Source organism: Sciurus carolinensis, chromosome 8 (genome assembly GCF_902686445.1).
Source record: "Sciurus carolinensis chromosome 8, mSciCar1.2, whole genome shotgun sequence".
In the NCBI taxonomy this organism is placed as follows: Eukaryota; Metazoa; Chordata; class Mammalia; order Rodentia; family Sciuridae; genus Sciurus; species Sciurus carolinensis.
Window position 1 is genome coordinate 102,860,307 of NC_062220.1, and position 23,082 is coordinate 102,883,388.

Genomic DNA, 23,082 nt, shown 5'->3' on the forward strand with positions numbered 1-23,082 from the left:
GCATAATATCCTTTTTTGCAGAGAATATGACTTTATATACAGGGAATCTAAGGAAATAAAAAAATGCAAAGGACTGGGATATAGCTCAGAGATAGAGAAATTACCTAGCACATAGGAGGGCCTGAGATTCCCAGCACCAAAACCAAAAATTCATAAAATGAAGTTCACATAAAAATCAACCTGATTTCTATACTAACAATGAACATTAAGAACAAATAAACAAGAACACAATAGCATTTACAATTACTCTAAAAAACATGCAATACTTAAGTATCCTTTTTTTTTTTTTTTTGTACTGGGGATTGTACTGGAGTTCTTTACCACTGAGCTATATCCCCAGCCCTTTCTATTTTTTATCTTGAGACTTAAGTTGTTGAGACTGTTTCTGAACTTGGTATCCTCTTGCCTTAGACTCCCATCACAGGCACTACAGGCATGCCCCACCATACCAGGTTTAGGTATACATTTAACAAAACAAAAACTATATAACATCGATAAAGTGAATCAGACTTAATTAAAAAGACATAGGATGTTCAACAGTAGAGATGTTGAGTCTCCCCAAATTGATCTATAGGTTTAATGCAATTCCTATTAAAATCCCATTATAGTACTTGTTGTTGTTGTTTTTAGACATAGACAAACTTATTCAAAAACCTGAAGGATTGGGTTTGGGGATGTGGCTTGGTGGCAGAGCACTTGTCTAGCACGAGCAAGGCCTTGAGTTTGATCCCCAGCGCTGCAAAACAGAGCAAAAACTTGATGGAAAGGCTAAGGAACTAGAATGGCTAAAACAATCTTTAAAAAAAAAAAGTAGGAGGGCTCACTCTACCCAATTTAAGGTCTATTTTATAGTTACAGTAATCAAGAACATGTGATGATTCAAGTAACAGATCAAGAGCATAAAAACTCAGCAATAAACACATATAAATGTGCCCAATTGACTTATTGGCTCCCCACCCACCCTGTACTGAGGATTGAGCCCAGGGGCACTCTACCACTGAATTTCTTCCTCCATTCTTATTTTTAACCTTGAAACAAGGTCTGCCCGAATCTCTGAGACTGACCTTGAACTGGAAATCCTTTTGCCTTTGCCTTCCTAGTTGCTGGGATTACAGGTGTGCACCACGTGCCTGGTCCCGATTGATTTTTTTTTTTCCCCCAAGCATAGAAAGCAAGTTATATTTAATGGGTGGAAAAGAGATAGCCTTCTCCAAAGAGAAGGGGCCCCAGTGCTGTGTGTCCCCCAGTTGCCTTTTTGAAGTGAAAAGACAAGTGAGTGGGAGAGGATAATCTTGTCTTTTTTTTTTTTTTTCCTATTATTTGTGGTACTAGGGGTTGAACTCAGGGATTGCACATGCTAGGCAAGCTACATACATTCCCAGTTCTTCCCTAATTTTTATTTTGACACAGGGTCTTGTAAATTGTCTACATTGGCTTCAAACTTGTGATCCTCCTGACTCAGCCCCACCGAGTTGCTGTGATTACAGGTATACACCATGACTGGTTTAGGATGGTTTTTTCAAGAAATGGTTCTGGAGCAGTTGGGAATCTAGAGGTTACAAAAACCCCTCAATTTAAGTCTCACAAAAATTGTGCAAATAAGTTTCTCCATTTGAAGGAAACTTCAACATATCCTCAAAATGGATCATGGAATTATGTGTAAATGTTAAACTGTTAATACTCATAGGAAAATAATTGAGTTTCTAGGACTTAGGGGTAGTCAGGTCCCATGAAAAGCAAACACTGACAATTGAACTCCCTGAAAATTTAAAAACTTATGCTCTGCAAAAGATCTGATTAAGTTGAGTGTAGTGTGCATGCCTGTAATCCTAGCTACTTGGGAGGCTAAGGCAGGAGGATTGCAAGTTTGAGATCATCCTGGGCAATTTAGCATGATCCTGTCTCCAATCAGGCATGATGGTGCATACCTGTAATTCCAGTGGTTAGTGACGCTGTAAGCAACCTAATAAGATCCTGTCTCAAAATAAAATTAAATATAAAGGGGCTGGGGATGTGATTCATTCAGTGGGTTAAAATTCTGGTAAAAATAACCAAAAAGCAGACTGGGAGAAAATATTTGCAGATCATATATTCAACAAAGGGTTAGGATCTAGAATATAAAAAACACCCTCAAAATTTACTGATGAAAAAGCTATCACTCCACAGACAAAAGACGTGGAGACATTTCACCAGATGATAGACAAATGACAAATAAACATCTATTGTCAATTTATCAGAGGTGAAAAAAATGTTAAGATCACTAGTCACTTAGGAAAATGCATCTTAAAACCATTATAATCACTACACACCTGGACAAATTACTTAAAAAAACAAAAACAAAAAACTAGTGATACCAGCAAATACTGGGTGGAATGTGGATGTCCCACACACTGTTGACTGAAATGTAAAATGATACAGACACTCCAGAAAATAGCTATTCATAGTTCTGTATGAAATGACCTAAGAGTTATTCTCCTGGGCTGACCCAAAATGATCCTAATGCTTGGAGGGATGACAGGCTTCAGAGGAGCAATTAAACTCCTTTGAGGGAATGGGTTGGCATGGGGAGCAGTTGTGAGAAGGTTCACCAATGGCTGGGGGAGATCCACAGCAACCACACCCCCTTCCAGGTAGGCTCTGTCAATGGGAGTTTCTGACAGAGGTTGGAAGGTACACACCCTGCTGCTTCTCAGCAGAAGCAGTGAGGCTGCCTCAGGACCCTCCATGAATCTACCCAGTCTTCATACCTGGGCTGGGGTTGTGGCTCAGTGGAAGAGCACTTGCCTAGCATGTGTGAAGCACTGGGTTCGATCCTCAGCACCACATATAAATAAATAAAGTAAAGGTCCATTGACAACTAAAAAATATATTAAAAAAAAAAAAGTTATACTCCTAGCATGTTTACCCTAAATTAACAAAAACTTACACAAAAACCTGAACCTAGATTTTATGTTCACTTTTATCAGTAAAGATAAAACAGTAGTAACAAAGGTTCATGGTTGCAGATGGTTGAGGACAAGAGGTATCCTATGGGCAATGTGATGAGAATGTCTAGGCTGACTTCTGCTTACATCAGTATTGCAGTAGAACTTTGTCATCTAGTTCTACAATTGAGGGAGGGAACCACTTGTTTCTTAATAACTACATGGTGCCCCCAGTTACCTCAAAATAAAAACCAGTGGCCCCAAGTGGTGCGCAGGACAAATATTTATTTCCTTGGACGCACTCAGGCTCTCCCAGAGTTGGGTTCTCCAGCTAGTTGGCCTTAGCACTGTACACATTGTGTGTCCCCTCTAAGACCAGGCACTTGCCCACACTGTTGCTTCACTTTGGAATGCTTTTCCCTCCTCCCTCAGAATGCCAGCTCTAGCTGCTTATCCCCTTCCAACTGGGCCAGGGATCACTCCTTTGTGTAACTGACAGTCCATGCAAGGCAAGAAACTGTTCTGCACACCTGGACCTGCAAATGACCAGTGTTATCTGACCCAAAATGATCCTAATGCTTGGAGGGATGACAGGCTTCAGAGGAGCAATTAAACTCCTTTGAGGGAATGGGTTGGCATGGGGAGCAGTTGTGAGAGGTTCACCAATGGCTGGGGGAGATCCACAGCAACCACACCCCCTTCCAGGTAGGCTCTGTCAATGGGAGTTTCTGACAGAGGTTGGAAGGTACACACCCTGCTGCTTCTCAGCAGAAGCAGTGAGGCTGCCTCAGGACCCTCCATGAATCTACCCAGTCCTCATACCACGTCACCAGAGGCCATCAAGGACCTTCCACTTACCGAAGTGTGCAACAAGGGATGGGAGGGAGCCTCCCAGGACAGTGATTGAGTTGTCAGGCTGGGTCAAAAGCCCTGCTATGCACCAGAAACTCAAATGACTTCCCTTCCATCATCCCTGGAAATTCAGAATTCTAGGACTTGGTTTGCAGGGGTTGGTCACAGGCCCCCCAGCAATAATGAGCTGACACATGTGGATGTGCACACACTACAGTAAGGACCCCAGAAAGAAGCTGGGGCAGGCAGCAGGAAAAGACATCTCAGGTCTGAGCCCCAGGTTTTCTGTCCTTCAGGTCAGCCCTCCTTTGCTGGGTTCCATGCCAAGCCCCAAAGAGCCATTTCTAGCCTTCCAATGCAGATGTGTAGCAGAGGGGAGGAGAGTGACAAAGCTTGGGAAGCCACCTGGTTCTGAACACCAAATTTAAAGATTTATTAGCCATGAGAGGACCTGCAGGCCACTCCCCAACTCTGGCAAAAGTTCTATACTGAGACAGTTCATCCTCAAGGGTGCCAGTTCTTGCCCACCCAGCGTTTCACTGCTGGGCCTCTGGGTAGTCAGCCTGTGGGCATGTAGTCCAGACTGAAGGGGACAGGTCACTTAGCCAGCTCCTCAGCTACTGCTTTGCGCATCTTGTCCTTGAGGTAGGCACCTTTCTGCCATTCAGACTTGAGTTCCAGCCACTCATAGTATGGGACCTGGAGGGAAGTAGGTAGAACAGGTCATAAGGGTTGGAAGGACCATACCTGTCTCTTGGTTCCACCTGCTGCCCTCATGCTGACAACTTACCCTTTGGTTAGTACTGGTGACTGACACCTCTGCATACACACCCTTCAACCCCCAAGGCCTTAGGGAAGAAGCTAAGGAGCTACAGGTGTAGACAGAGAGGTTCCAGGGGAGTTTCTGAATTTTAAAGGGTTGTTTAAACAACCAAAGAACCGGTCCAAAGAAGAAAACATGATAGAATCCTTAGGCAGTCCTTAAAAGCATGCATTTACTCTCTGGTCCTTTATAGGAGAGTCAGTATCTTCTGGCTTAGGTCAAGGTCTTTCTGTGCTCTAGCCAGGCCCTAGGCCTTTGTTTTTCTGCTCTGAGTTCAGTGGAACTCCATGTAGTCACATAGTAATAGCACTGGACAAGTCTGTGGGTCTTACCTTTTCTGAGAACCAACCCTGACAAGAGAGGCAGAGCTGCAGCTCCCGTGACCACTCTGATTCTCAACAGTTGTGTGACCCTCTGAGCTTCACTTCCTCATCTGTGAATGAGATGCCCAGCCCTGCCCACGTCCAAATCTAAAACAGGAGGCTTTGGGGCATTCCAGATGTACCCTAGGGGCTAAATTCCAGCTTCTAAGACTTGGCAGGGACAGGGGAGATAGGTTAGGGGACTAGGTATCTGTCTATGTCCTTCTAGCTATAGGTTGGCTCCTCTTATACAAAAGGGACCACATGCCCAACAGATACTCACATCCACCACCAGGAAGCCTGCAGCCAGCACATGGCGCCGGGCCAGGACAAAGCGGCCTAGCAAGTCCTTGCTTCGGCTATTGAAGTTGGGAAATTCCCAGCGTAGAAAAGCAACCCTGGCAGGAGGAAGGGTGGCTGACAAGGGCTGCTTTCAGCTCCTCAGAGGAACCAGAGAGACCAGTGTACACAGCCCAAGAGCTGTGGATGCCTTTATTGGGGTTCCTGGCTACCTACCTCTTAGCCTCCAGGGGCAGTGGCTGGTTCCCAACTGGCTGGACAAGGTGAGGTGCAACAAAGTCCCTCAGGGGCAGAAACTGGCCATCAGCATCCAACAGTACCTCCGCATCTGGGAAGGAGTGTGGATGAGAGCCTGCTGGGACTATCTGTGCCTCAGAGGCCACCCCCACAATGTAGAGACAGGGAGTAGGGGGCACCGTAGTTCTTTGGGTTGCTCCTTAGAGCATCGAGAAGGGTCAGAATGGTTTTAACTGCTAAGAGTTGAGTGGAATCAGGCCCTCTGCCAGCTGAGGGGAGTCCTTACCCAGCACCCAGCCATATCGCGTAGCCACCTCAAGGCAGCCCCGGTCAGAGCTTCCCAGCAGCACCTTCAGTGTTTCCTGTAGCTCCTTTTGCAAAGGGGTCATCTTCTTGTCAGGGGCAGAAGGCCTGGGGGCCAACGCTGAAGCAGGCAGGAGGGGGCCCTTGTAATCGGGGTGTTCCAGCAGGGCAGTGGCATTGATGTGGAGCAGCTTCTGGAGGGTGCTCTGGTCCTTTAGACACTTGCCCTCTGGGGGATGAGGAGAGTGAGAAGTGGGTAGGTTGAGGGCCAAGAGGAACACATATGGAGGCTGGGAGAGGGCCCAGATGGGAAGGCAGTGGCTCTCCACCCAGCCTTGGCCTAGTGCTCTGGATTGGGGCCAGTGGAGTTAAGGTCTGTGGCCCACCTGCAGGGAATGGATGGAGAAGCCCTGGAGGTGTGCTCTGGCCTCCTCCCATCTTTACTGTAAATTTCTTACCTGGCTCTAGATAGACAAACCAGGCAGCCTGTGCGTTCGGGGGTGCATGGGGAAGTATCTCACCTAGAAATCTTGTGTGAAATCCAGGATGGAGGACAGCTTGCAGTTCCACCTCCCGCACCTGCTGCAGCACACAGAGTGCCCACACTAGGTCCACCTGTAGGGTTGGCTCCAGGCTTGTGAGTGTAGGGTCTAGCCTCTCATGTACCTGGATGAGGAGAGGTTGTGGTGGAGAAAGGTGGCCTCGCCCACAGACTGCTACATCCAACAGCAGACAGTAGCCAATGACCTTGTCTTGACCTATAACACTGTAGCAAGGGAGGACCACTGGGAGCAAGAGCAGGATCCTGGCCAGAGGTACCAGAGCATATCACGCAAGTCCCTAACAGTGCCCCAGGAAGCCTGGGGTCAAAGTTGGTCTGATGGTTTTTATGATGTCTCAGGTCTTCCTAAACAGTCCCTTACAATAGCTGGTGCACTTTGCATGGTGGTCCACACAGGGCAACCCCCACCCCAAAACCCCAGTGCCAAGCCTTCTCAGAATCTCTGCAGAGAATTACTAAAGCCCCTGAGCCATGAGCAGCAATGTGTTGAAAAGTGGTACACTAGGAAAGGAGTGAGGGAGTCATCACAGGACAACATCAGATTTTGTGTCTATTCCCAAAAGGTCCTTGGGATGCCACACCCTCAATCTGCCACCCGGTGTCAGGGGTCATGGTCCCTCCCCTTTCACACAATAGTAGTTCAGAACCAACAGCTAGCAGGTGGCAGCAAGAGGGTAATGAATAGGGAGTGGGAACCCATACCAGGTTGAAGAACAGATCCTCTTTTTCTGGGTGGAAGTTCAAACGGGCAAAAGCCAGAAGCATGCTGCATAGGTGAGGCAGGGTGACATTCTGGGCTCTGTCCAAGATGTGCTGAACCATGCAGAGACAGCAGAGGGAAAGGATGAAGTCCTGCCAGCAGCTGTCCTCCTAACCCTCCAAAGGCAGCCGGATGACCCTTTCCCAGGCTCATGAACTCCCAGCCACTCACACAGGGCCTGACACTTCTCCAACCATCAGCAGCTGTCCTCAGAGGACAGGGACCCCTAGAAACTACTTCCCCTGATGGTGGCTTTAGAAATACTCCATCAGCACACTTGGTTTAGTCTGGTTGCACAGAAATGAAAGTGCTGGCACCTCAGTGCAGGCACCACCTTTCCTTGCAATTTCACTTGGGGCCCTTAGTAACTAGGGGAGAGTTAAGGATTCTCAGCTTTGCTCTCTGTTTTCCCTGCTACTGCTGTCCCAAGATGGACACAAACAACAATCAACAGAGTAAACAGCTCTCAAATATATATATATATATTTATCACTGCACATCTAGTTCCAAATATGCTGAAAAGAAATCTGTATTTACCACCTATAAACGTCGTGTTTCAGATTAGCTTTGTTTCCCTGATTAAAACATGTCTCTCAAAAGAGGTCTATGGGTTTAGTTTCCAAATTGGGGTCAGACTTGGGGCCCCAGAGTCTGTCCTGGCTCACCTGGGCAAAGGCTTCAAACAGGGGCAGGTTGAGCCATTTGAGGAAGGCGAAGGACTTGGCGCAGCGGGCTACCTCACCAGGTGTCAGGCTGGGCATGAGGGACAGGAGGTCAGCGGCCAGGCGCTGGGACACTTGTGTCTGGTGGAAGCTGAGTTTGCCTTTGAGACACAGTAGATCACAAGGCTTAGCTGGGGGAAATCAGCAGCTACCCACTGTGCAACCCTAGTTCAGACTTGAGGTCTAGGGATTTGTTGTCTGTGATCAAATTTATCCCTGAGCCTAGTCAAAGGGAACAGGGCCCATGAGTCACAATGTTTCTGTAGCAGCCCTCTGGGCCAGTGCCTACCATGGGTATAACAGGCACTGAATTTGACAAAGCTGCAGGTATCTCCCTGCCAGGGCTCCCACCCTCCTCACCGTAGGCATAGGCCAGGTCCAGAAGCATGCCTTTCGTCAGCGGGAGGGGCTTCTGTACCAAGTGGTAGGAGATGGCCCGCAGCAAGGGCACCGACCGCCGGTTCTGAGCTGCCAGTGTCACTAGCACCTTCCGCAGCTCATCAGGGCCAAACTGCTCCACCAGCTCCAGGCACTGTCAACCACAGTCGCGCAGAGGTCAGCTTGATGGCCTGAGGTGGCGGGGATGAGCTGGGGGCAGGGGTCCCATCCAGTGCAGTCCCTGTGAGACAGCAACTGGGCCTGAGCTACTCAACACAGGCCCAACTAAGCAGGGCCTGCCTCCACCCCAGCCTCAGGGACTCCTGGACCCAGAACATAATGTCCGCAGCCAAACTTATCCCCATGTCCCAGGGCAGGGGACACAGGGCCCATGAACAGCGGAACTTGCTGTAGCAGCCATTTGGGCCAGCCCCCACCATGAGAAGACGGGAGCTGAATTTGACTTGACTGCAAGGATAGAGTGGGTGGGGACACAGTATCTCTGGAAGAGTTCTACCACAAGCTGGGCTGCTATGCAGGGGCTGGCCCAGGAACTCTGTGTTAAGTTCTGGAACTGTCTCTCATGCCTTTCAAGATCATATAGGTGGCAGAAATAGGAGAAAGATACAGGTGCAAACAAGGGAAGTGGCTTATATTAGGGACAAGTGGGTGGGTGTTGCTGAATTAATGTAGTCACAGAGTAACCACAGGCTCTTGGAGCCCTCTGGTCCTTCCTTGAGAGATGTCTGAGACTCTAAACAGAAGTTTAGGGCTCCTGTCCCTGTGCACAAGTCCAAAGCCTCCAGGGAGGCAGGCCAGGTGCAGCACACTCTCATTCCCATACCTTGTCTTCCAGGCGGTTCATCAATGACTCTGAAAGGTGCCCTGCCTTCATCATGATGGCCACAACTGTGCGACCATCTTCAATCTCTGTCCAGCGCCTTTCCAGGTGCACTAGCAATTCAGCCAGCAGCTCTTGGGAATGCTGCTCCTGCATGGAGGTGGCACAGGACTCAGCCAGGAAGGCCAGATGCTTGTATTTGAGTCTCCGCAGGCGCCAGCGCACCTCCTGCTCCACTGACTGCAGTTCCTTGGAGGTCTTGGGGAGCTCCAGAATGTACAAGCTCCGCAGCAGCTTCACAAGAGTCCCATGCCAGACTGTGGCTATCTGGACAGAGAAAGGAAAAAGGCAATCACATGTGGCATGCCAGAGATCCTGCATCTGGGCTGTAGCTGCCATTGTGACCCCATTCCAGGGGTATTTACTAAAACTCTTCAGAGAACAGCACCTGTCCTGCTCTAACAGGGCGTGGCACCTATTCTGAAGCTAATAAATCAAGAATTTCTGTTCAAGTGGTTAGGTAGTTTGCTATTGCTTGTAAGCAAGAACTCCTGAGTGTAAGAGAATTCTTCAAGTTTCCCTAACACAGACCGAACCTAATGTGGCTGATTCAATAGAGTCCATGTTCCACCTCCCCTGCTGAGTGGTGTGCAGACTTGCAGACCCAAACTGCAAGCAGAACATGTCAAGACTGAGATCAGAAAGTGCGGGTCTGATGGTATGACATGATAGCAAAGAAAGGCAGCACTTGAGACTCTAATGTCAGTCTTGTAAACAGTTCATTTACTTACAATGCCAAACATTTACCTATTAAATACCCTGACTTTTCTTCAGGAAAAGACTGTTATTTTGAATCTGAAAAGCTCCAACCCTTAAACTTCACTCCAACAAAGCAATCACTAGTTTCTGGTGATATGAAGTTCCTTAAGAATGAAACTAATTAATGCAATTAGTGGAAGAAATGACATCCTAAAGAACAAGAACAGGGACAGGGTTCAAATGCATCACTACCCCAGATCCTAAATTGCAGTGACGTAAGCCTGGGAGCCTCCGGATTACTTCAGAGGCAGGTATTCCCTGAAACATGAATGTTCACAGGAAAGCCTTAGGTGAATAAAAAACTAAACAAAATCCCAGGAACCACTAAGCCCGGACTACTCCCAAATGCCAAGGTCTCCTGGGACAGGTAAGCTGTCCCCATCACCAGCAGAGAGCAGGATCCCTCTAAATGCCAGGCATCTTTTTCCAAATGGTCCTGTATGAGATGCCAACATACTATGAGGTATTCATCTTCAGCCCCACTGTTCAGGTAAGTAAAGTCTAGTCTTCATTTCTCCCCAGTCTCAGAGCAGTTCTAGGTCTAGAACCTGTACCCTAGTCTGCCTCTGTTGCTTGTGCCCATCTCATTTCTGAAGAGGCCAACTCTACCGGGTGCAAGGAATATGTCTCAAGGTCTCAGAGAATTAAGGAGTCACGAGGTCAATGAGGCCCAGACCTCATCCTCATGGAAGATGGAAGATGATAAAATAAGTATGGTTATCATTTCCTGTGCTCAGTCTCTCCACATCAACTCCTCAGTCCATCTCTTCACCTGTGAAAGGGTAACAGAAACCATATACTAAAGGAAGCCAGGAAGCCAGGAAGCTAGGAACAGAAAAGCTGCAACCTAAAGGGTTGAGAAGGACGACAAAGTACTTCATCCTAGTCTCACACAAGGCCCGGGTATCTGTATCTTTCTGGTTTCCTGTGGAAAATTTTCTGAAAGTCAAGCATTGTCACCATTTACAGTGCAAACACTTTATGTCCATTTTGTTACTGCCTTAAAATTTTGTTCCAATGTTTAGTCTGTGTCAAAAGACTTGTTTCAATCAAGTGTGTGCAAAACATTCAATAAGTAACTACTGGAATTACAGAACAAGAAAGGACTATGAAATTAATCTTATGCAACTACATGCTCAGCAAGAAATATGTACCTGAACTCAGTACACATGGTGCAAGCACAGTGTACATATTTAATTAAAACAAAAGCTCTAAGAAACTATGTATTTTCCATACTATTCTACTTCATGGAAAAAACCATATTGCATTACACTGATTTAAAAACCATCAGCTTGATATACATTCAGCATAACCACTTCCTCATCACATCTGACAACTGGGCATATGGTTTCAGTGCCTGAGTACCTCCTTTCCAGACTAGGTAGTAAGGGCCAGTTTGTAGAGGGCAGGGGTTATACTTTTTTGCTGTGAAGCCCAGGGAAGCACTGTATGAAGGGTTCTTTCCTTATTCAGAGAACAAACTGGTTTTCTGAAGTAGAGTGCTGCTCCTGAGGATCATGCAAATGGGTGTCGTCTCTTCTCTGCTCATCCTTTGAGAGTATGAATGTGGCTAGGTTATGCCCATGCCCTGCTTAAGCTTTGGTGACCATCCACTAGTTACACTACATCTCCTCCAGCTTCAAGAGTAGTGCCCAGTCAGCAGTCAGACACTGAATGGAAGTGGGAATCAGGTTTGTCTCCTATACTTGTTACTGTGTATTTGGTTACCTGTCTGTAAAATGAGGATAGAAATATTTATCTACTGAGGTTCTTATGAGGACAAATGCAGAAAGCACATGAAAGTACTTTGAAATCTAGAAAAAGAGAACTACCACAAGATGCTGGGGGACTCCTGTCAATCACTGGTGCCTCTGGCTACTCTTCTTCCATTTAAGCCCTCAACCAAAATGTTAGCACCCACCTGACTACTGATCAGATGAAGAAGTTGCTGAAACCGGACATCTTGTATAAGCAAGGCCTTGTCTTCTGGCTTCTCGGATAGCAGGCGAGATAGGCGGATAAGTATGAGGGCCGCGTGATTGTGGTGCAGACTCTGATCACCACCAACCAGTTCTAAGAGTTCCTGTGGACTGGTGGCCTTCTCGATGAGCCGATCTACTTCTTGGCGCTCTGGGTAGGGAGTGAACACTTGATCTCTTTCCACCAGTTCTGTCAAGGAACTTGGAGAGTGGGAACTACGTGAGGTGGCTGAGAAGGTCAAAGTCTTATGGGCTACCCTGGCAAGTCTCAGTTGACTAACTGGAGCCATAGCAGGGGATAAGCGAGTAGCTTCTCTCAGGAGGCATGTGCACTGCTTCACCAGGCGGGCTGCCATTATGGCATGGGAGTATAGGAGATTAGACTCCTAGCAAATGATTCTGAAGCTCTGAGGAAAAGAGAGAGAAGGAGGTTCTATAGTGGCAGATCCTGACCCACAAATTCAGGAGAAACATGACAAATGACAGGAAATCACACTTACCCTCTCCCTAAAACCAGCCTTAATCTTTCTCTTTTTTGACTATTCACTTGTGTCAGATTAGTTTTCTCACTCTTTGCAGCACTGGGGGTTGAACCCCAGGGGCACTTTATTACTGAGCTAAATCCTTAGCCTTTTTTTGGATTTTGAGTTAGGGTCTTGCTAAGTTGCCCAAGATGGTCTTAACTTGTGATCTTCCATCAGCCTTCTGAGTAGTTGAGATTACAAGCATGGGCCACAATGCCCAGCTCTGAGATAATACTTTCCAAAGTAAACACCTCAGAGGATTTTGTTTCAGTACAGAATGTCATCAAATATCAAAATTCAGAAGCCTGTGAGGTTTTCAGTACTGGTTGTGATTCTAAATCACCTATGAGTAGTTAACAATTCAGACTACCAGGTCTTGCCCAATACAGCATGATTGGGAATCTCTACAGGTAAGGCTGCGAGATTACCTGTAATCCCCTGGCTACTCCAGAGTTACCAAGATTAAGAATTACTGGTTTAGAGAACGATCCTGGAAACTCAGGATATTCAGCTCACATTCCTAAAGCTTTTGTGGATATATTTTAACAATCCAGACAAGGGAGTGAGCTTCCCCAAACTCACTGCTCACAGGGGAACTGCTATCAGTAACTTAATTGGAGTTCCCTTCCCTCAACTTCCAAGAACAAAACTTCTCAATCACAAAAATTATCATAACATGACCCAAAATTATCTTCTTAGTTTTATCTCATCTCCCCAGTACCTAAGGCCCCATTCTAATCAGGCTTTGCACTTTCATTCCACCTTGTAGGCTTGCTATCTCCCATCATAGGGTCCATCAAAGAACACACTTCATTTTCTCAAGCCCCACAAAATGTTAACTTCTTTCAAGAACCAGTTTCATATCCCTATGATACTTTTAACAATTCTGTCAGTTTTGCTCCCTATGGTGCCTGAATGACCTGGGTGAGTCATGTAATAGGAACCTTGCTTCTGCTCAAACAGAAAGCACCTTTTATCTTCTTCTACTTCCTGGAATTTAGTATATGGCTGGCACGTTTTATTTTCACAGGAGCAATTATTGCAGCTGTAAAATGCTTAGCTTAGGGGCTGGGGTTGTGGCTCTAGTAGTAAGGTGTTTGCCTAGCATGTGTGAAGCACTGAATTCGATTCTCGGCACCACATAAAAATAAAGGTATGTGTTTATCCACAACTCAAAAAAAAAAAAAAAAAAAAAAAAAGCTTGGCTTAACAGTGCATGAGGGAAAAAAAAAAAAAATGAGGCTCAGGGAAGAGCGTCTCCAAGCCCCACACTTACCACTTCCTGAACCCAGGCACTGTGGGGAGGCGCTGGAAAATCTTTCCAATTTTTAAGATAATTCTAAAAAATGTTTGGAAAAGACGCCTTTAGGCTTAGGCAAATCAACTCGGAAGTCTGCCCCTCAAATATAAGTATACGAAAATCGACTCGTTGGAGACACCAAGGGTCAATGTAGGCAGCACCTCCCAGGCCCGACCTCGTGGACGCTACAGGCAGAGGGGGCGCATGCGCACTCTCCAGCTGGTGCCGAGCAGGCGAGCCCACTGCATCCAGTGCCCCCGCCGGCTCCCTCCTCCAGGTCCCCAGGATCCCAGTACGCCCGCTCGGCCCTCCCTCGGGCCCACCGCGTATAGCTCCCCTACCGGTCCCCTCTCGAGGTCGCCGCCCTCACCCCCTCCAGGCCCACCACACCTCTACATTCAAGTCTTCAGTACCCACGCCCAGCAGCCCTTTCTTCCCATGGCGCGAGACCTACGCCACGAATACTCTCGCTGACCTCCATCCACCGCCCGTACTGTCCCCAAGCCCATGAGGCAAGGCGCGTTCATTACGTCACTAGGAGCGCCACCGGAAACGTGATACGCCGGAAGTCGCCCTTTTGGAAGTCACCCCGCTAGAAGCCACTCCTACCGCCCTTTTAGAGTTTACTGATGGGGTCTGAGGACACACGCAACACAGTGGGAAATGTAGTGGAGGGTAAGTGTTGGGAAATGTAGGGAAAGGGGAAGGAGAAAAGTCAAAGAGCCAAGATTGGTTTGAGACAGGCCCAAACGAAAGAGTAAACCCAAGTACCGTGTCTCCTCAGTGTGGGAAGGCGGACGGTGTGCCCACCGAGGGGCAGGAACTTGGGCTGATGAAGCACCCTTGGCTCTTGTGGTTCCTCGACACTGCCAGGCCACTCTGGTCGCACCGCCTATCCCTAACTTCAGTTCCTTGTAGCCAGAGGGAACTGTCAGGTGCCAAGCTCCGATGGGCTCACCAGCTGCCTGCTTGGTACCAGCTTGGTCTAATCAAGTCTTCCTGGAACACCTGATGGCCAACATCCTGGGTGATTATCAGAACATCCTCCTTTAAAGGAGCCAGCAGTGCGTGGACACAGAGCTCAGTGCCTTGGTGGGGCTATGACCATTTCCCATGGGCCCATGTAGAGTGACTGAACCCACCTCCTATGTCCAATTTCAGAAGTGGTCAGACCCAGCTTCACCAAGCACAGTCCCTGCAGCGCGATCGAGCTTACACACACACACAAAGGCACCGGATCACTGCCTCCAGAAAGTTCCACTAAAGCATCTCTGCCCATTAGCACTTATCCCTTGCTTGGAAAACTTCATTCTTCTTCTGTACTGTGGGGCCCAAGATCCAGAAGTGAAACACTGACTAGGTCCTCAGACTGCTTGAAGTAGAGCCTTAACAGGGCTTGAGTCTGTAAGGCAAAATGAGTTAAAGATTATAGGTAAGGGCTGGGGGCTAGCTTAGTGGTAGACCGCGTTGGATTCAATTCCCAGCATGGGATAGGGTGTGGAACTTAAAGACAAATTTTCCCAGTTGAAAATGGGAGAGAATTCCCCTCTCCTTTCTCCAGAGTATTTATCTTGTGACTCTATGTACTTTCTTTGATATGTATACATCAAGGAATTCAGTACTCCTATCACTTAGTTTCTGTGGTAGGGTGGGAATCCAACTTCTTTGGGAAGTAGAGGGGGATCACTCCAAGATGCAAAATTCCTTCCTGTCTTGGATACCTGAAAAGTTTGTTTCTGTCTGAATAAAGCCAATTAGCAAAACCAACTGACCACCTGAATTGCCAAGTGAGTTTAGGAAACACTCATTTTGGAAAGGATTTTAGAAGCTTCTTGTCAAGAACGAGGGACAAAGACCAGAAGCTATTTATAATCATATCATAGTATCTGGCTTGGTGTTTGCCACCTACAGTCCACGAAGTGCCTGTCTGATTCAGTTCAGCCCCTGCTGTACTCTTTCAGAGCACCGAAGGCCACTGAAGCCTCTACTTTCAAATTTGGTGGATCACTGAATCATGTGGGATGCACAAAAAACCTACTCCAATTCAGTAGAGTTGCGGTCAAGTGTGAGAGCTGGCATTGTAGGGTGGATCCCAGATTGTGGTCTCCACCACAGCATTTTTAGTGGTGGTAGGATCTTTTGCTAAAGAGTTGACTCTCAGTGGCCCCTCCACAGCTTCAGATGGGGTATGCTCACTAGAAAGACCAGCCACAGAATAAGAGGGTTGGAAATTCCAGCACTACCCCTGACCTCCAGGGAGGAGAGAATGGCTGGAGATTGACTTCAATGACCAATGGCCAATGATTGAATCAAACATGCCCATGTAATGAAATCTCCATAAAAGATCTGGGCATTGAGCTCAGGCTAGCTTCTGGGTTGGGAACATGCTGATATGCAGGGAGGGTGGCACACCCCAATCCTGTGGGGACAGACTCTCCTGCATCTTCCCACCTCTTGATCTCACCCTGTGTCTCCCTTTATCTGACTGTTCTTGATCTATACCTTTTATGATAGAAGTCTAATAAAAAGTCAAGTGACTTCTGCCATCATTCTAGCTAACCACTGAAGCTGAAGTTATCATGAAAACCTCCAAATTTACAGCCTCATCAGTTGGAAGTGAAGAAAGCCCTGGGACTGGGGCTGGTATCTGGAGTGGGAGCAGGTTTGTGGGACCAAGTTCCTAACTTGTGAGGCCTGATGTGACAGGCCTCGTGCCAGTGTCAGGATTGGCATGGGCTCTAGGCTGCCCAACTGGTGTTGGAGAGGAAGAGATACACTTTGCTGGAGACTTTACACAGGACTGACCTAGAGTGGTGTCAACACATGCTCCATCTCTCCTCTGATTTCTTTTATGCTTTTGCCTTCTCTTTATGCTGCCCAAACTGGCCAAGTCCCGAGTACCCTCTGGGCTTCAAGACTTCCACAGTCTCAGCTCCTGTTAGTCATAACTCAGAAGGGGTCAGATGCAGGGTAACTGGCTGGGTAACACCAGAGCTGGGTAGGGAGGCCTCTCTCCCAGTGCAGAGATCCACCATGACCCCATAGTCCTGGTGGAGTTTGACCCAAACTCAGTGAGCCTTGCTCAACTCCCAGCCCTTCCACACATGCTCATCCCCACGGGGGATTGTCTGCTCCCATGCAGTCACCTCAGCCACCCCAGAGATCCCAGGGATAAGTCCTGTGTTTGCTTTGTCCCTCCTTTGGGAGCCCAGGACAGATGGACAGATGAACAGATAGACAGAGAGACTTAAAGCCGAATGGATTTTTTTATTAGCAGCAGATAGGAGGCATCATGTGCCCACTGAATCCAGGAGAGAAGATTCTTGCTGGGTTTCAGACTGGAGATGGCTTCTCCTGGCAGTCGGATGATTCAGGCGGGCTCCTTACTGGAGGGGGCTTTCTGCAGTGGGGAATGGATAAGAGGGTAGGCAGGAAATCTCTGCTGTGGTTCATGTGCTAGCGTGTGCACCTCTACTGGTTCAGGGATGTGGTGGGCAGGTAGCTTTCCTGACCAATCACAGTCCTCACACCACCACCCCTGCCCTCACTATTGTCCATTCTCTTCCGTGGAGGATGTGGAGGTCACAGGTAGGCATGAAGAGTTTGCCCGGAACCTGTGTCTTACTCAGGCTTCTAGCCTCAAACTCTTTATTGTCCCTTCAAATTAAGTGGCAAAGGTACAGGCTCCCCACGACCGAGTCCTATCAGCTGCCTACTCTGAGTTCTGGACTGTTTGTCTAAGCTCCCCTTTTTACTGACAGCCATTCCTGACCTGAGTGGCAAGTCAAGTGCCTAAGGAAGCCTGCAGATGGTGCAGTGAGCTGGCAAGGAGAACCTCTGTGGAGACTGGGACCTGCCTCCTGGACTGTTTCTGATTTGCCCCCCTGTACACCCACTGAGGATGAGGTGCTGACCAGAGAAAGCCAAGGGAGAAAGGGACCCAGAGGGTGGTCTTGAGGCTGCATACCTAGGACGGGGTTCAGACACCTCATAGCACACTGGCTGAAGCAGCATTTCTTGTTGCCCTCACACTGGCTGTCATTGGAGCACTGGTCCTGCTCCTGACACTGCTGGGACATCTGTTCGCCCACCCAGGGGCAGCTGCCAGTCTTGGGGGCGGCTACTGGAGAGAGATGGGCCAGTCCTTTAGCACCCAAAGCAATGTCATGGTTACAACCTTACTGGGCCCACTTCACTGCCCCCGATCTGAAAACCCCATTTTATGAATAGGGAAATTGAATGTCTGTGGAACCCTGAGGCTAAATGTGTCGCACAGGCCTCCATCTAGTTTGTCTCAGGGCAGGATCTGCCACAGCACCTTGGTGGCTTGGAGACCTTAGGGACTGGTCTAGTGGGAGATCACAAGGCCGCCCTTGGGATGGAGGCACTCACAGATGAGCTGCAGGTACAGGGCTGGTGGGCTCTAAGAGGTCTGTGGTGCCCCACTCAAGGCAGAATCTTGGAATTGCTGGCTTTTCCCTCCCCCCAGGGCCAGGCAAGGCATTACCAATGATGGGGGTTCTGCAGGAACGGCCACAGGCACTAGGACAACACTTGGTGTTGCCGAGACAGTCCTCATCAGTGAGACAGGCTTGGGTACAGGGCATCTCCTCGGAGGAGCTGGACTCGGGGCACATGACCTGAGCTGCACAGGGGACAGGCAGGTGAGTGGGGGCCTAGACCCCGTCCCCACCCTTTGGAGCTCCTTGGGGGAAGGCAAGATGGAGACAAAGATGGAAACTACAGGAATCCCAGCCCCCAACTCCCAAGATGCCATTTCTTAGAGGGGAAAACAAAGCCAAAACCAAACAAACATACAACCCCCCCACACCAAATCTACCAACACTTGATATAGAGTCTCATGAAAAGTATAAGACATCAGCTGTGAAAATCAGGAAACAAGACTGCAGGCCCACTGTGGGAGGTGGAAAGCTCATCAGAATGGCCTCATCAGAAGTGATTAGGGCCTGAGGACCATTCCCCTTTTCTGTCACCCCATCATTACATCTCCCAGGTGGGCACTTCTCATTTAGGGACCATGGCCTTAGCTCTGGGATGTGAGGCATTCACCATGTGGGGATAGAACTCTCTTTCTGTCCTTCTGTTATCCTCCTTGTCCCTTTACCAAACTACCAGGGCCAGCAATATTTTAGCTCATGTTGGAAGTAGAGATTCTGGAGTGAGATGGGTGGCTGGGGCCTACCTGGTGAGATGAAGGCTGGGTCCAGAGCAAGGGCTACCTCCAGGGCAAGAAGGCCGAGGGCTAGGCTGATGAGACAGCGCATGGTGGTAGTGGTAGGTAGGTGACTGGTGGCAGGTAGGAAAGGCAGGAGATGGATGGTGGCCTGAATGTACGGGGTGCATTTAAAGGACTAGTAGGAGGAAGACTGTGGAGGGTGGGTGGGTGCAGCCTGGCATGGCCCCGGTTGGGCTGAGGTACTTCCTGTTTGGACACATAGACAGGCCAGGCCCAGACTGAGAGGAACAAATGCCACAATTGGGGTCATGGCTTAAAAAAGAGTCCTTTGTAAGTTTGATCATTTTTTTTCCTTTTAATTTCTTTTGCAACGCTGGGGATTGAACCTAGGACCTTGTGCATGCTAGGCAAGTGCTCTACCACTGGACTACATCCCTGACCCTTTTTTCCATTTTAAAGTAAAAATGTTTATTATGAGAATGAAAAAATCTATAAGGGCTAAAAAAGGACAAAATAGGATCTGTAACATGTGACACAGTTTCCTTTTAAATGATCCTCAGAAACAAAATGGCATATTCAAAATTTGTACAAAGGTACATAGGAAATAAAACAGGAGGTAGACAGCAAGTACCAGCATGTGATCTCAGAGGGTGGCTTATTTCTCTGTTGGTGCTGTTTTGTAGTTTTCTGTAACAATGAGATACTCGATTCTTGCAGAGAATGTAGGACATCTAAAGGAGGGAGGGGTTGTCTGTTCAGAGGACACCAGGAAGGCTTCTTCCCAGAAGTGCCCTTCCTTTGCCAAGTGAAAAGGTGCCACGGGGCAGGAATGGGTTGGGCTACTGCGTAACATGCCCCCTCCAGCCTGAGGGCATTTCCTTGATTTTCCTCTTGGAGGACTGAGCAGGGAAGGGGGTATGGGGACCCCAGGGTGAGCATATGCTTATTGATGGCCAGTGCCCTGCCCCTGGTCCAGACTGGACTTTGATCTGGTCAGGGACCTTCACTGCCAGCCTGTGGCATCTTGGCTTTGGACACAGAGCTCCTTAGAGCTTCTCCTGGGAACTTCAGGCTGTGCTATCAGAATGCTCTTCGTTGAGTTGCACTTCCTCCATGTTCCCAGGACACTGTGTGGCTTTGTCATGGCCCTTGAATTCCCTCTCAGAGTTCTGGGCCTCAATCCAGGCCCCTTTGGGGTGGCCAGCGTAAGTTCTCTAGGAGTAGGTCTGGAGATACTGGCCATGGTGAGTTGCCACCTCTCTATGCCTCCTCATAGATTGAATTTTACAAAATATTTCCCCATTGGCAGTAGTTTCACCTTCTAAGGAAGGTTCTGGACATTTCATGCTGATAAAATCATAATATGTGGCCTTTTGTGTGTGACTTCTCACCTAGCTGATGTTTTTGAGGTTCATCTATCTTGTAGCAGATGTCAGTGTTTTGTCCCTTTTATGGACTGATTCTATTCCACGGCAGGTGTGTACATACTTTATTCTTCCATTCTCCATCACCATGGGTCATTTCAGCTTTTAGGCCTCCATGAGGACTCTGTAGTGCATGCATTATCCCACTTCTTCACACACACATGTTCTGCCAAGTCTCTCTGGCAAGTAAGGAAGTCACCTGTTTTCCCCTCTTCCCCTTTCTGTCTTTCCATTTTTGCCATCAATTTCAGTGTAACCGACTTCTGGCACTGGAGGAGGGCCAGCAGGAAAGGGCTGCCCAGGGCTCCTTGGCTGCTTGAGTTTCTCAGAAGGTCATGGTGTCTTGCTGTGGGAAGCTCACATCAGCTAGGGTTGTGCTCCATCTGCATCTCCTGGAGGATCTGTGCACTCAGGGCAACCAGACTCAGTGAAAATTTGTGTTACATATGTGCTTGTTGCTTGCATGAAACTAGCAACCCATGTAGTCATGAAAGCTTAAGACTCTACTGTGGTCATCTTAAAATTCTCAATAATTTCATTGTGTGAGTGTTTGTATGTGTGTGTGGTGTTGCTGGGGATTGAACCAGGGCCCTGTGTGTGCTAAGCACGTTCTTTAAAATTGAACCACACTCCCAATTTAAGAATTTCATCTCAGAACATGTGAACATATCAGGTGGGACAATGGAGCATAACAGAACAAAGTAAAGTGAGGTGAGACAATGGAGCATAACAGGAGAAAGCAGCAACAAGCACATGTGTGACACAAATGTCCACTATTCTCATTCCTCGAGGTTTGTTTCCTATCCTTTTCAGAAATAATCAAAGCATGTTTAAGTATGGATGTGCTCATCTGTTCTCTTTAAAAACACAGCTTACAGATACACCATTTCCCTCTTCCTTCTCTAATGACACACAAATGTGATTTGGATGACTGGTTGGTACCCCCAGCATGGATAGGTCCATGTGTTTGCTGGTCTCCTATCAATGGGCATATAGGTTGTTCCTGATTCTTTGCTGTCACAGATGATCAGGCTTTGTGCACATAAGTGGGGACCTCTGCAGGATATAAATGCAGAGACAGATGAATTGATGGGTCAAAAGGTCTGGGTATTGTTCACCTGGTGACACCTACTCAATGTCTTTTCCAAGAGGCTGTCCCAATTCCCAATACCTGCTGGTACAGTTGGGTACAAAGGACTGGCCCCCAACACTGCCCAATTAGGCACTCTCATTCTGCCTGTTGGGTGGATAGATTGACAGTTAATGATGGGAGGTTTTCATTTTTACTTTTTTATTATGATTTTAAACATACAGTAGAGTAGAAAGACGTAGTTCAATAAGCACCCACATACCAACTGCCTAGAGTAATGAATGTAACCATCTTGCCAGATTTGTTTCACCATTATTTTCATTGCTGTTGAAGTTCCTGAATCTCAAACATCATGTTGTTCCATCCCCAAATACTTTCATGTGAGGTTGGAAAACTGAACCTCATATGTATAATCTCCTGCATGTGAAATGGCTGCAGAACTGCTATCTTTGCTTATTTAAGAGGCATGGGGTTGGCCTGGTCTTCTCCCATGGCTCTGGTCTCCATGGAAAATGTGTAGTCTCTCCCTCAAATGCCCTGTGCCATGCTCCCCTAAGTCTGCTGCCCTGGCCAGCTTCTCCCTTTCTTATCCTGTTCTCCATCCACTCCTCCAGAATCTGATCAATGCATCCCCAGCATCCAGGCCATTGCCTTTTACTTGTTATGGATGAACAGGTAGGAAGAAAGGAAGGAAGGGAAGAAGGGAGGAAAAAGTGAATAAAAGGAATGAGGAGGCAAGAAAATAAGGGAGGAGGGGGGAAGAAAGAAGGGAGAGATGGAGGCATAGAGGGATGAAAGAAAGAGGGAGGCAGGGAGGAGACAGGGTGAGGGAAGCCTGATCATGCTCTGTCTGGAATGATCCTCCGCATGAGAGCACAACCCCATCACTTCCCCATCTGAAGCTCTTTGTTGGTTTTCTGTAACCTGAGGGACAGAGTCCAAATGCTGATTGTGGCATTGATGTCCCCGTGAGGTTAGGTAAAGTGACTCAGAGGAAGAGTCTGGATCCACAGCTGTAGCCCTGCTGGTTGAGCAGCTTACCTTTTCCTTACCTGTAAGATGAGGGTGATAATGAAATATACTGGATTGGGCTGTTATGAGGATTAAATGAGCTGCTGCACAGAATTTTGGCAGTGATTATTGTTGTTCTTGTATCTCCATAAGTCCCAGGTTGGGACTTATGAAGTGGTGAGGGCGTTAGCATTTTCAGAAAGTTTTGTTTTCTATTTATTTGTTTGTTTATTTATTTTTGTTTTCTGTTTTTTGAGATGGGGTCTTATTATGTAGCCCAGGCTGACCTTGGACTGCTGGGCTTGATTGATCCTTCTGCCTTAGTCTCCTGAGGGGCTGGAGATATAGGCCACTGTGCCTGGTTATCAGGAAGTAAGTTCTTGATCAATACAAATGCACTGGCTAGCCTTGACGCTTGCCTAGGATTTAAAGGCTCAGGCTTCACTAGTCTCCTGTGAGTTGCAATCTGGAAGAGCCTTTCTTTGGGAATTAGGCCTTATACTCACTTAACCTTGTATAAGCCATTTCCTTCCATGTAGTCTTGATTCTTCCATCTATAAAAGAGAAGCAGCAATGACATTTCTCATACCTGGCCGATGTGAAGATTAAATGAGGTAGGTGAAGAATCATGAAATCTAAAAACGCTTTGTACAGGCTGCATTTTTGATTATTTA

The 23,082-nt window shown here is 47.6% G+C and overlaps 2 protein-coding genes and 2 non-coding genes across 17 annotated transcripts; all 4 read right to left on the reverse strand.

Moving 5' to 3' along the window:
- Positions 1-1,109: 1,109 nt before the first annotated feature.
- Positions 1,110-14,526, reverse strand: Tbrg4 (transforming growth factor beta regulator 4). 14 transcript variants are annotated; one of them, XR_007109881.1, is made up of 12 exons: positions 14,077-14,203; positions 11,805-12,269; positions 9,068-9,391; positions 8,206-8,377; positions 7,789-7,946; positions 7,066-7,176; positions 6,323-6,467; positions 5,785-6,030; positions 5,478-5,589; positions 5,245-5,359; positions 4,932-5,053; positions 1,110-4,475 (listed from the first exon to the last, which is right to left on the reverse strand). XR_007109881.1 is itself a non-coding variant. In XM_047561915.1 (12 exons), exons 4-12 carry the CDS (start codon positions 9,218-9,220, stop codon positions 4,374-4,376), a joined length of 1,314 nt encoding a protein of 437 aa, XP_047417871.1. In that variant the 5' UTR covers positions 9,221-9,391; positions 11,805-12,063; positions 13,663-13,725; positions 14,141-14,202; the 3' UTR covers positions 1,110-4,373. The 14 variants fall into 14 exon arrangements, 13 of the variants coding, with proteins under 13 accessions (XP_047417871.1, XP_047417870.1, XP_047417868.1 ...); XM_047561915.1 differs by lacking the exon at positions 4,932-5,053 and adding an exon at positions 13,663-13,725 and having other exon boundaries at positions 11,805-12,063; positions 14,141-14,202; XM_047561914.1 differs by lacking the exon at positions 4,932-5,053 and adding an exon at positions 13,663-13,725 and having other exon boundaries at positions 11,805-12,063; positions 14,100-14,194.
- Positions 8,038-8,171, reverse strand: LOC124992009 (small nucleolar RNA SNORA5). Its single transcript, XR_007110019.1, has one exon. It is a non-coding gene; the product is annotated as a small nucleolar RNA SNORA5 (small nucleolar RNA).
- LOC124992010 (small nucleolar RNA SNORA5) lies at positions 8,561-8,696 on the reverse strand. Its single transcript, XR_007110020.1, has one exon. It is a non-coding gene; the product is annotated as a small nucleolar RNA SNORA5 (small nucleolar RNA).
- A 466-nt stretch (positions 14,527-14,992) lies between the features above and the next one.
- Positions 14,993-18,971, reverse strand: LOC124991375 (whey acidic protein-like). Its single transcript, XM_047562143.1, has 4 exons — positions 18,890-18,971; positions 18,194-18,331; positions 17,601-17,809; positions 14,993-15,088 (listed from the first exon to the last, which is right to left on the reverse strand). Exons 1-4 carry the CDS (start codon positions 18,969-18,971, stop codon positions 14,993-14,995), a joined length of 525 nt encoding a protein of 174 aa, XP_047418099.1.
- Between the last annotated feature and the right edge of the window lie 4,111 nt (positions 18,972-23,082).

Coding starts and splice junctions, on each gene's coding strand:
- LOC124991375 (XM_047562143.1), bottom strand. CDS start 18,971: ATGCGCTGTCTCATCAGCCTAGCCCTCGGCCTTCTTGCCCTGGAGGTA. Junction 18,332..18,889: donor CCCAGCCTTCATCTCACCAG/GTAGGCCCCAGC, acceptor TCCCCTGTGCAG/CTCAGGTCATGTGCCCCGAG. Junction 15,089..17,600: donor TTCTCCCTTGGCTTTCTCTG/GTCAGCACCTCA, acceptor TTTGCCTTACAG/ACTCAAGCCCTGTTAAGGCT.
- Tbrg4 (XM_047561913.1), bottom strand. CDS start 12,218: ATGGCAGCCCGCCTGGTGAAGCAGTGCACATGCCTCCTGAGAGAAGCT. Junction 6,468..7,065: donor AGGATCTGTTCTTCAACCTG/GTATGGGTTCCC, acceptor CTCCTCATCCAG/GTACATGAGAGGCTAGACCC. Junction 5,590..5,784: donor GCGATATGGCTGGGTGCTGG/GTAAGGACTCCC, acceptor ACTCCTTCCCAG/ATGCGGAGGTACTGTTGGAT.